Raw genomic sequence first — 12,196 nt, forward strand, 5'->3', positions numbered from 1 at the left:
AGCGCGCTGAAAGACTTTTTGTTTGAGAAATCTTGTAAACAAGGGGTCTCTTCTGAGGTGGAATCCTCACCTTGTCTACTGCTTGTATATTCCTTCTTTTTCAAGATCTCCCAGATGACAAACTCTCCACAGGAACAGTAGGGAGCCCTCTAGTCAATCACGTGGAGGTTTCAAAATATCCTGATGTTTGGCATCAAGAAAGGAAAAAAAGAGCCGCATGATGGACTGAATTTGTCACTTTCTTTCCCAATGTTTTGATGTCACTTAGACAACGGCTTCAGTTGCTGGTCCCAAAATTACATAGCTGAATCTGTCATTCTAAAGGGTTTGAGTTCAGAAGCTGTCTCTCCTAGAGGGTTAGGGATCCTATATTCTAGGCTTGGGGTCAGGACTCACTTCTGTAACCTGACTCTTGGGAGATGTTTATTTTTGGGTAAAGGATGAAAAGATCTTACCTGATGATATTTTGACTTGATAGTATCAATACCATAAGGAAAGAGAAACTAAGGGAGAGGTGGCAAGGAGATAATTTAGGTTGGTGGAAAGAATTGTCCTGGAGAAGAGAGAGCTCAGGAGAGTTTGCTTATAAGGCACTCATCAAAGTCATAGTATGATGAGTTCATGGGTAAGCAATGTCCATGAATTGAATGCCCATGAATTTGGTGGCTTAAATCAATGAATCTACTAATTATGCCAAGAAGGTCCTTGCTATTAGGGAACATATAATCTACTTGCTGGGGAGGCATGCATGACCTAAACGATAACAATACCGATAATTAGCATTTGCGATCAGAAAAGTAAGAGATCTCTGGGCAACACGGTCCCAAGGAGAACGATAGGAATAACTCCAGCACAATTGTTCTATATACATTGGAACCAGAACAGGGCTCTTCTCCCTCATTCGTGCTTTGTTTTGGTTTTGTTTCTTCTTGTCATTGTCGTTCCTGCTGTTTTGCTTCCCTAGAATGTCTTCTTTCCTGCTCTCTACCTATCCCAAATCCCACACATCCTTGGAGGCCCACTTCCACGAATTTAGAGTCACTCTCGACTACTCCAATCTTCATTAATCTTTACTTTCTTTGAACTCCTAGAGTACTTAAGAGCCCGAAACATTCATCTGGCACATGATTATATTGCGTATCATAATCTGTTTTTAGGAAGGATTATTCTTTTCTACTTAGTTCAGTTGTAAGTTCTTTTAGGTAGCTACCAAATCTTAGAACGCTTCTGTGTTACCCACAGCTTCTAGAAGTTAATACTTGCCACCGGGTATTTGTGTCTACCGTGATATCCTGTTAGTAGGCTGCTGTTGGGGAGCGAAAATCTTGGTTGAGATTGTGGAAGATTGAATTCTTGGCAGGGATGTGCCCCAAGTTAGCACATCCAGGTTAAGAAACACCTGCTTGGAGCAGCTTTTGGTCCTGAGGTGCTCCTTCCCTTCTTAGTTGTGACTGTTAAAGCAGACGGAGGGTTCAGAGAAGTTATACATTGAGAGTAAGAAATTAATTTACTGTGAAAGTTGATCAGCAGTTCCATTCACATTTTTTAAAAAAGTGTAAGAAAGAAGAAAGAAAAGCAAGGAAAGGAAGGAAGGGAGGGAAGAATGAGAAGGAAATAAAAGGGAAAAAAGCCAGGAGGGATGGGGTGGGGCACACATCAGACTCAGTCTTCAAATACAACCAGCAATTTCATAATGTGGTAATTTTTAATATTAAAAGTAAATTGTAAATGTATCTTTATAAACAATAAGCATAAAATAGATCTATTATTCTAAACCCTTTTCTTTTTAAAATGCTTTTTCACAGTAAATTTTTTAGGTGTCAGATTTTCCCTCAAAATAATAGTGCAATTGGAAAAAGGGGACGTTGTCAGCAAATCAGGACTTCTCTGCTAATACAAGTCCTTGTATATTTCCTGTAGGAGTGGGTGAAGACTCATGTCTGTCTCTGTTTTCTTTATGACTTGCAATAGCTGCACATGTTCTGTTACAATCTGTCTGAGGTCTGTCATTTTCTGGAGCAGCTTGGCGAAGAGCTGAGAGGACTCGGGGTGGTTCAGCTTGAGCTGGAGCTCCAAGGCTTGCAGCAAGTTGTCTTGTATGTCCTCAATGGGCTTCACATTCAACAAACCTGGGCGGTCTGGGAGAGCAGAAGAACAGGCGGTTCAGTTACAGAATTCTCGGGTCGCACATCTGAGGCATAGTCAGCCAAACTACTCACCTGTCTTTCTGTTGGTTTGTTTTGCTTTGGTTCTAAAATAAGGTGGGGAAGGAGGCTAAGTAGAGAGCAGGCAAGAACTGTATACAGGAGGATGGAACGAAATCAAGACCACCACAGCTTTTTCCAGGGGCATTCCTTTCCTGACCAGGACTAACTCTGTGGAACCAGTCGACACAACATGGTAGCAAGGCAATCCTCTCCCCAGGGTGAGGACTCTTCTGCCATTGTTTCCACCCACTCAGAAACCTCATCTGCCACTTCTGTTTCTTCTTGATGAGTCTGTACTTCATAACCTCTACTTACTTTCTCACTACAGCTTTAAATACGCTTTTAAAACAAGCTCTGTCTTCTTTTTTGCTTAATATAGCATACACATTTTCAAAGAGATAAGACATAGTTTTTAAATACTGTTACAGTTTGGAAGGATAGACCCCCAGATTTTAATACCAGTTTCTTCTGAGTGGTGAGCTTGTAGGTGATTTTCATTTTTTCTTTATATTTTCCATATTTGAACTTTAAATGATGAGCTTAAATTACTTTTAAGCTTTTTATGTTTTTCATCATGCAGATCTTGTTAGATTTATCCTTAAATACTTTTTAATATCCTTTACTTATTTTACTTTTACTTCTTTACTTTATAGTATTCTATACTTCTTTTTCATTATATTTGCTAATATATCACTGCTGATTTTAGAAAAAAATATTGACTTTTAGTGTATTGATCTATTCCATTTTCCTGAACTCCAGTCAATTCAAATAGTTTTTAGGATGGATTTTTTGTTCTATTTTGGATAGACAATTACATCTGTAAATAACGGCAGTTTTAGTTATTTCTTCTTTTCCAGTGTTTACACCTCCTATTTCTTTTTCTTGCCGTAGTGCTTTGGCTATTACCTATAATATGGATTAAACAATAGTAGTGGTAGGAGGCATTTTTGTGTTATTCCTAACCTTGAAGAAAATGCTTCTAATGCTTTACCACAAGTATGATGTTTACTATGGATTATGGTGGACATATCTTACTCCTGGCTTTCCAAGAGTTTTAAAGTTTTTAATTTGTTTTAGTCAGGAATGCTGTTGCATTTAATCAAATGCTTTTAAATTTTTTATCTAAATTTTATCTAAAGAGAAGACCATATGGTTTTACCTTAATCTAGAATAGTGAATTTTATTAATAGATTTCCTTACATCCTTGAACTCACATGCTAATAATTTAGGGTTTTTAAATTTGTAAGAGATTGGTCCAATGTCTTCTTTTTTGTGCCATCCTTTGCCCATTTTGGTAGTAAATGTTACCTAGCCTTATAGACTAAGTTGTGAAGTTTTCCTCCTGTTTCTACATAGTAATGATCTCTTCCTTGATAGTTTCTAGGAATTCATTGGCAGAACCAGCTGAGCCTGGTGGTAAATCTTTAACTATCTTTAATTTTTCTTCTATAGTTTTTATCTCTTCAGGCTTTCTACTACTTATAAGTAAAATTTTAGTAATTTATGTTGGAATAAAATTTTACATGATATTCTCTTAGAATCTGAAATTTCTTATTATTTCTATTTATACCCCCTTAACTGAATGCATTTTATTTGTGTATTCTCTCATTTAGAAATCTGATTTTCCAAAGGCTTATTTACCTTTTGTTTTTTAAAAAAAGCGCAGCTTTTGGTTTTATTAATCAACTCTGTTTTTAAAAATTGCATTTTGTTTTCAATTTAACTAATTCATGCTTTTAACTGTCTTTAGGTTTATTTTTTTCTCTTTTTCTAGTTGAGTTGAATGCTTCATTCGTTGAGTTTGAGTATTTCTTGTTTGCTGACAGATGCATTTAAAGCTCTAAGATTTCCTCTGTGTGTCACTCTGGTTTCATACCATAGGCTTTGTAAATAAGACTCTCATAGTTCTTTTTTAAACAGTCTGTCTCACTCTTCTGATTTCATTTTTAATCTAAGAGTTATACAGAAGAATGTTTTCAATTTTTGAAGGGGAAAGTTTGGGTGTTTGTTTTTGTTTTCTAAGTTTTATTTTCTAATTTCTCATTTCTTTTGTTGCATTGTGGTAGAATATAAGATTTTCTCATTCAGGCTCACCAGAGGGGTGCAGGGTTTATGTACAACATTCAGGACACTCACTGGATACCTTGCATTGATTCTAAATTTTAGCTCTTGAAGGCTATTCACCCTCTTTTTCTAATTTTAACTCTTCTCTCCCATTCACTGTAAACTAAAGTACTCCTTAAGAATTTTAACTTATCTTTTAATAACCTTCACCCTCTAGCCTCAGTTTCTGTAATTATCCCTTCACTCCAGCCATACTGAGCTATTTCCACACCGAGTCTCTCAAACACCCTCTGTTCTGTCACAACTCTGTGCTTAGGCAGATTCTGCTCCTCCTGCCTGAAACAGGCTTACCTTCCCTTCACCCATCTTACTGACTTCAACATATTCTTCAAAACATAGCCCGTATCATTATGTCCTGGGGGCATTCCTTGACGTTATCCCTTCTTCTTCCCTGTTCCTCCAATCTGCTTTCTCTGGACCCCCAGGCACCCTACAAACCCCTCAATCAATCTAAAAGTAGTTTACATTTATTGAGTGCTTACCATTTTCCAAAGATTGTACTAAGGGCTTTATCCACAATGTATCTGTTAAGGTCAGTGCTTTATAGAGGGGAAAATGAAGATTTATAGAAAGGAGTTAAATCTTGCCTAAGATTTGCCACTTGCTAGTAAATGCAAGTGAAATGGCAGAGCTGAAATTTGAATCTAAGTCTGTCTGATTCCAAACGCTATACTTGTAACTCGTATTACCTTGTATTCTAAGTACTGACCTTCTTGTTTATCTCCCCTACTAGGCCACGAAGTATCAGAGGGCAGAGACTATGTCCTGATCATCTCTGAACCTCCAGTGGGAACAGCAAGCACCCAGCTGGCTGAGTTAATGAGTGAGAAGGTTGTTCTGGCCAAGACTCTTAGATTGAAAAGTACAATTCTCCCGGTTGGTGAACAAGCCTAAAGGCAGGATCACTACACAATGAAGAAGTCTCTTGGAAACAGTGTCTTCCTGTAGCTAACAAACTCCAGTAAACTCTGTCCATCGAGGTGATGGACAGGAGGGCAACATTAGAATAGTCTCGGGGGGGATTTTCAGAACTCTAAACGTTCTCTTAAATTAAGTTTCTTTGTTCTTTTTAATCACAGAAGGAAAGCTACCTTTGGTTTGATTTTTTTCCCTAGCTTTCTAACATATCCCATTGGCTTGAATAAGTGTTCTTCTTCTTCTTCTTCTTTTTTTAATTTCAGCATTTAATTTTGAAACCATCAGCAAAAATCTCAGATTCTGAGAAGGAAACAAATGATTTAGTCCTGGCCTACAGAATCATGCCCCTGGAGGAGCTGTGCCTTTCTCACAGTTTCTGTGCAATAAAGAAAACCCCTGACACTTCAAGGAACACCAGGACCTGGATTCGTGCCTTTAGTTTAATGATTGCTGATGCTTCCCCTTAACAAATGTTCCAGATTTCAAAGGCCCCTGGCAGCACAAAGGCATGTGCATCTGAAGCGGCAGCACTCTGTGTCAAGATAGGCGTTAAATGTGGCTCCTCCACGGGCTGGGAGGAGCTTGGTTAGAACCCTCTGCTCGCCGGGGCACGAGCCTTAGAGCCTTTTCTCCTTCTCCTTCTTCCTGCGCAGCATCAGTGGAGTCAAAACTTCTGCTGAAGAGATTACATTAATCTAGTGGGTTTCATTTATCATGACAGTTCAAACAAGCAAACCCTGAAATGCAGGGGATCAGGTTTCTGGAAGCACTTGGCTTTGGTGCCCTATAAGGGAGCTGGCCCCTCCAGGAGTGGAGAAGGATCTGGTTTGGATTTTCAAATCCTTCTTTGGCAAGTTACTTTTTATGATGTGAGGGATGAAGTTTGGCTAAAGGGCTGAAGTTTGTGGCCACTGATTTATATTTTCTCCAGTGACAAGTTAGATCATTTACAGATTTGTCCCACTGTCCCCCTTACTGAGCCTCAGTCAAGGCAAAACGGAGCGCAGCAGAGTGGAGAAAGTCGTATTTCTACTTCTAGGTCTTTCACTGACCAGCTCTGTGGCCTCGGGCAAAATGATTAAGCTCACGGGGCCTCGATTTTCTCCTCTGTAAATGCAAGGAGATGAACTAGATGGATTGGACTAGATGGATGATCTCTAAGACCCTAATTCAAAAGTTCTAAGCTTTATTCTTATTTGTAATTTCCTTTACATAATTCACATAATTAAACTGGGGAAATAAATTCAGAACCTAATTAGAAAAGTGTATTAACAGGCTCACACATTAAACATTTCGCTTATTTAAAAAGCAAAAAAGCTTTCTTTGGTCTTAAGCAATCCCTAGGGTCAAGGGCAAAAGGGATTTTTCAGAGTTTCTCTCCACCCTCTACCCTCCAGTCAGCTACAAGACCCTCCCTATTCCCCTCTTTTCTTTCTCTTTCCATTTTCCTTTCACTCACAGTCAAACACACACTGAGCTAAGGATGGTCCCACAAACGTGCCACAGAAATCTGTCTAAACACCCAGAGCCGCCCTTACTCCCTTCCCGCCCCTCTCCACTCCCTTCAGCCCAGTGCCTGCTAAGATATTGTTCTTAGAAGGCTCGCCTGAGATCCTCTCCCGGCACCTTGCTGAGGGTTACAGTTGAGGTCTGGAATAGGATCAGAGTCAAGGGACCTCCTTTACTGGCCTAGGCTGCCTAGAAGGTCCTTTTGGGAAAGCGCATTGTTGACTCACATACTCCAGGACTTGAGGAAGCTGGAGTCAATTACTGATTCCTTACTCCCCAGGCTGCAAAGAACTGGGAAAGAAACCTTTCCGGTCTCCATTCACACAGTGCTGGAATTGATTAGAGAGCACTGCTGATTATGGGCAAATCTACAAAGCTCCCATCTTATCCAGATCTGGTTCCATTAAGTGGAGAGCTTATCTGAAGCAGATTCAAATTCTCTTTAACCTCCTGGGATCTGCCCACCTGGGCTAGGCATTTCCCCAGCACAGATTTTCTCAGGAGGCGTTTCAGTTAAGGAACCAGATGGCTACAATAGGGTCTCCCGAAGGAGAGGCAGAAAAACCAAAGTGGATGGTTGTGCCTCTATTCTAGAAGCTGCTGTTATAGCTTTTTCCAATATTTCTCTATTGTCTTTCTGATGGAGGCTCATCTGAAAAAGACTGTCCCCAGGGCATTTAGAAAAAAGAAGTCTGATAGCCGGGCAGCTGTAAATTGATCCCTGGACAGAAGACCTTCGTTCAGGTGGGGTGAACACTGAAGGGAGGTGGGGCTCCTTAGAGAACTCTGCACCTTGCTGGTTCACTTCTGTTTACACGTCCTCTCCAATCTCCTCTATTCCATTGCTTCTGAAGATCACAGACATGTGAAAAAGAGCAACGGATTTGGAAACTCAAGACTTGATTTAGTCCTGTCTCTCCTCCACTTAGCTTCCATGTGACTTTGGACAAGTCATCTAATCTTTCTGGGTTTGGGATTAATTTTTAAGACAACAACGGTATTTCTTTCATAAGGTCATGGTGAGAATGAGTTAGGTAAGGGAACTTTATAAGAGATCACTATTCTCTGTGTTTGTTCAAATAAAGGCAGTTTCCACAGGGACGGGGTCAGGAGCGGAAGCGGAGGTGGGGTGGCATATACACAGCTGGGAAACGGAAGATTTTTGAGTGGTTATTGGTAAGAGGCTAAATTCAGGAGCACAAGAAAATAATTCCTGATGCAGACACATGTTTGGGGGTTTGGGCAAGTTCTCATTTTTGTAGTTGAATGCACGTAAACAAGATAGTTTAAGAACAATAACAAAACAGAGCAGCCACGATGCCCAAATTCACTCATCCTTGAAGATGGTTTTAGGGATTCTGTGGCACTTTTCTGATCTAACCGTGAGAATCATGGGCATTAAGCAAAACTGTGACTTCAGCCAAGTTTATCTTTGGTAAACTCTGGTAAGGCCCACAGCAATTCTGGCCCACCATCCTACCTCTTGGAAAGAATAATGTAAGAAAGTTTCACATGTGTTCTTTTCATATTTAAATTTCAACCGGGACTTGATCGAGCGCAGCGATTCTCAACATTGGCTACACATTGAAATCATCTGGGGAGATTAAAAACATGCAAACTAATACCAGGGTCCCATCTTTAGAGATTCTGATTGACTTGGCCTGAGGTATGACCATCAATATTTCTAAAAGCTTCCAGGTGATTCTAACGTGCAGCCAAGAGCAAGCACTACTGGTTTAATGAGAAGCAGCTGCGATCCCAACCTTAAGATTTACTTGCTGGGTAATCTTGGGCAAGTTTCTTAACCTCTCTGTGCCACAGTTTCCTCATTTAAAAAGTGGAGGCATAATAGTATTCCAACTCACAGTGTTGTTGAGAGGATTAAACGAATTAACAGATGGAAAGTGCTTAGAGCAGTGTCTGACACAGAGTAAGTTAGCTATTTCTCTTTATAAAAGTAGAAGAGGATAATATCACCCGCCTCTTTTTCCCTCCTACCTTTCTTCTCCTCTCATTTCTCTGATTGTCCTGGGCCCTCTATCTTCCCTATTCTTTCTCTCTTAATTGCTCTCTTCTTCTCAGCCATCCCTCCACACCACCTTCCAGATCTTTCTCCCCTTCCACCCCTGGGACTGCACCTTGCTGGGGATTTGGTGTTAGGAATCCTAGCAGGGCCTAAATTAATCAGAAGTCTGAGCAAGGGAAGATTTTAGGAGAAATGAGGTTGACTGCTGCTATCAGGGAACAGAACTACGTAACTTAGAAATCTTGTGCATGCTTACCCAACAGACAAAGATCACCTGTAACGAGCACATTCTACTGTGAACGCACTTGTCTCTGGTAGAGTCCTCCACCCTGAAGAGGGTTAACATCCTAACATTTCCCTGTTTAAACTATTGTTTAAACAATAGTCTAATAAATGCTCTCTGCCTATGTCCACTTGACAACCGCTCTTCACAACACTTGCACGCACCATTTAGCCAGGATGGTGGAGGGAGAAACCACCACGGTGAAACCAAGCCCAGGCAATATCTTCTTCTATCTGCCCATTAGGTAGCAATTCCACCCCACTTCCTCTCATCCCAAGCACTCAACCACCACAGCCAAAAAGCCGCCTCCCAAACCACACACAGAACACAAAGCTACCCAGTTACCAGGTGGGTAGCACTTTCCTCTTTGCTGTGTTCAAAGTTCTCTCCATGGGCCGGCCCTGTGGCGCAGCGGTTAAGTGTGCACGTTCCGTTTCTCGGCGGCTCAGGGTTTGCCAGTTCGGATCCTGGGTGCGGACATGGCACCACTTGGCAAAAGCCATACTGTAGCAGGCGTCCCACATATAAAGTAGAGGAAGATGGGCATGGATGTTGGCTCAGGGCCAGCCTTCCTCAGCAAAAAGAGGAGGATTGGCAGTAGTTAGCTCAGGGCTAATCTTCCTCCAAAAATAAAAACTCTTTTCACCCCTCAGTGGCACCTCCAGTGGACTGAGCTTGGGCTCTGCTCTATCTCCAGGTCTTTCAGAATGGAAACAGGACTTGAGATTTGCATCCTGCCCATGGGAAGTCCTTGCCTTTCCTATCTCCTTTCCCCCTGGGGTTATAGTCCTCTGAGGTCACTCCACGGGAGCTCAGCCACAGTTCGCTCCCTTTTCTGTGTCAGGACTAAGAGATCACTGTGTTCTTCCCTCAAGTCAAGGGATGGAGATCACTTTCCGCTCCTTCAATGTGCAACACTGGCTCCGACTAGAACTGGAAATGGGGGGTGGGTGGCAGGCACAGGAAAAAGGCTGGAGTGGAAAGATGGAGAATGATTTCTTCTTTCCCATCGAGACTGACACTCGTGCTCCTAATCCAACTAGTCTTCCTTGCTTCCTCAACTCCCAGAAATGCCAACAGCAAACCCAAAATAAAAAGTGGCCACGTATTAACTCTCTGCAACTACCCCCCACCCCATGTCTTCCTTTCCAGTGTCTTTAAGAACCCGCGATCTCAAACACTGGTGTGATCTAATCTAATCTCTGAATATGCCCTCTCCACACGTAACGTCCCCTAACTTCATCAGAACTCTGGGAGTGTGGAAACCCACCACACTGCTGCTGTCCCCATCTCCTTCAGCAGTAAGGCGGCCTAGAGTTCGCCCTTCAACTTTCAGGCCCCTCCCCCTTCCTCCAGTATCTCTTTCTCTTTTGTTTTGTTCTCAATCCACAATCTAATCCCCTTAAAATGATAGCTGATAAAGGGATTAGCTGATATCTCCCTAGGGGTATTTATATTGTAATAAGGGATTTTAAGAATGACTATTGGTGGAATTTCAAGCAATTTGACTGGCAGGATTGCAAGGAGTTAGTTCAAATTATATCACACAGGGGGAAAAGGAAAATTAGCATTTATCGTGTGCTTACCATGTCCCAGGCATTGTGCCAGAGGCTTCACAGAATGTTATTTCATTTACTTAGGGTACTGATAAGGAAATTAAGGCTCAGGGAGGTAAATAATTGCCTGAAATCACACATCTAGTAATTTAATTGGTGGAGTGGGGCTTTTGAACTCGGGCTGTCTGTGTGATTCCAGAGCTTTCCAGCGCCCCACCCTGCCTCTTCTGGTTTACTTATTTGTGAAGCGGGGCGCTTTCCATAGGGGCGCATGATTCCTTCACCACCTGTTGGCCTCTCTGTTGGTTTCATTCTTCCTCACTTGCAGATGATCTGTCTGAATGTCTTGGTGAGTTGTGCCAGTCTGGAAGGCTGCCTGAGGTCACCCAGAGTTTAAACACACATTGTGAGAACCCAAAATGATAAAGTGCTCCAAAAAGCAGCCCACTGACTGACTGACTGAACCTTTTCCAAGACTGCCAGTGTGGTGACAGGAATGACTCAGCAGTTTGGCTTTCAATCCCTTGTCTGCCTCTGAGGTCAAATATAATCGTTTGCTCACTCACTAAAATGACCCTAGCCTACTAGGCCCTGGGTGAGGAGGAGATTTTATTTCTGAAGCAGTCATAGATAAAGATGCTTCTACATCCAGAAACAACAAAAGTCTGTGGGAGTGTATGTATGTGTGTGTGTGTGTATTTTAAGTTTCTCACATGACTCTAGTACGTTTCATCTTCTCCCTATCCCCTGCCCCACCCACAGATCTCTGGTTTACAGAACTTGGGAGTCAGTTGAGAACTCATAAATATACCTCACCTCTGTCTAAACCAAGTCCACAAGGTTATGAAAAGAGTGAACTAATGGGGCATTTCTAGATAACTCAAATTGAGTCATTACTCAGAGCCATCCTGGCCACTTGACAGGGTTTTCCCACGGGCAGCATGGTGGGAAGAGCAGAGGGTGGCAGAGAAGAGCGTCAGACATCACGGAGGCACAGTGTAGTGCCCATTCAATATTCTTCAATTAATAAATGAATGTATTACTCTCTGACACAGTCATGGCACAGATGGGGGATATAGACCACATAATCAGAAATCAGATGTCCTTGTTCATTCTCAATAGCAAGAGTCAGAGAAACGATAGCTTTCACCACTCAGGCGCCAGAATGAGTCTTGTCTAAAAAAGCTGTACAGATAAGGTAGCTGGATGTTTAACCGTCATAGGAGAGCAGAAGAAAGTTGGGCTACTGTTGTTCACAGTCTTTTTAACACCTAAGTTTTTAACTATTTTGGGTTTTGTCTCCTCCCAGTTAACTGGTACTAATGATGTTAACAGACAAAGGAGATGTGAGGGCCCGTTGGCCAAGCAGAATCAGAGGCCCCGTAAGCTTGAGTTTCCTCAAGAAACGCATAGGTCTACTCAGGCATATACACTCTGTCGTTTGTTCTAGAGGAGAGCTGTATGGTCCATTTTACCTTGTAGAAATACCTCTGCGCTAAAATGGTGAGATTACACATGGGCTGGAAATATCCGCAAGATTGTGAAGGGCGGTCACGACAGGGGAAGAGGGGCA

The 12,196-nt window shown here is 41.8% G+C and overlaps 1 protein-coding gene across 4 annotated transcripts in view; it reads right to left on the reverse strand.

Moving 5' to 3' along the window:
• Positions 1-1,686: 1,686 nt before the first annotated feature.
• The window catches only part of PPARG (peroxisome proliferator activated receptor gamma), a 130,316-nt gene continuing 119,806 nt past the window's right edge, over positions 1,687-12,196 (reverse strand). For all 4 annotated transcript variants that reach the window (XM_046671097.1, XM_046671087.1, XM_046671103.1 and 1 more), the window contains one exon: positions 1,687-2,138. In XM_046671097.1, coding sequence (XP_046527053.1) covers positions 1,891-2,138 — 248 coding nt within the window. In that variant the 3' untranslated portion in view covers positions 1,687-1,890. The remainder of the gene's footprint in view (positions 2,139-12,196) is intronic.

Source organism: Equus quagga, chromosome 1, assembly GCF_021613505.1.
Source record: "Equus quagga isolate Etosha38 chromosome 1, UCLA_HA_Equagga_1.0, whole genome shotgun sequence".
NCBI lineage: Eukaryota > Metazoa > Chordata > Mammalia > Perissodactyla > Equidae > Equus > Equus quagga.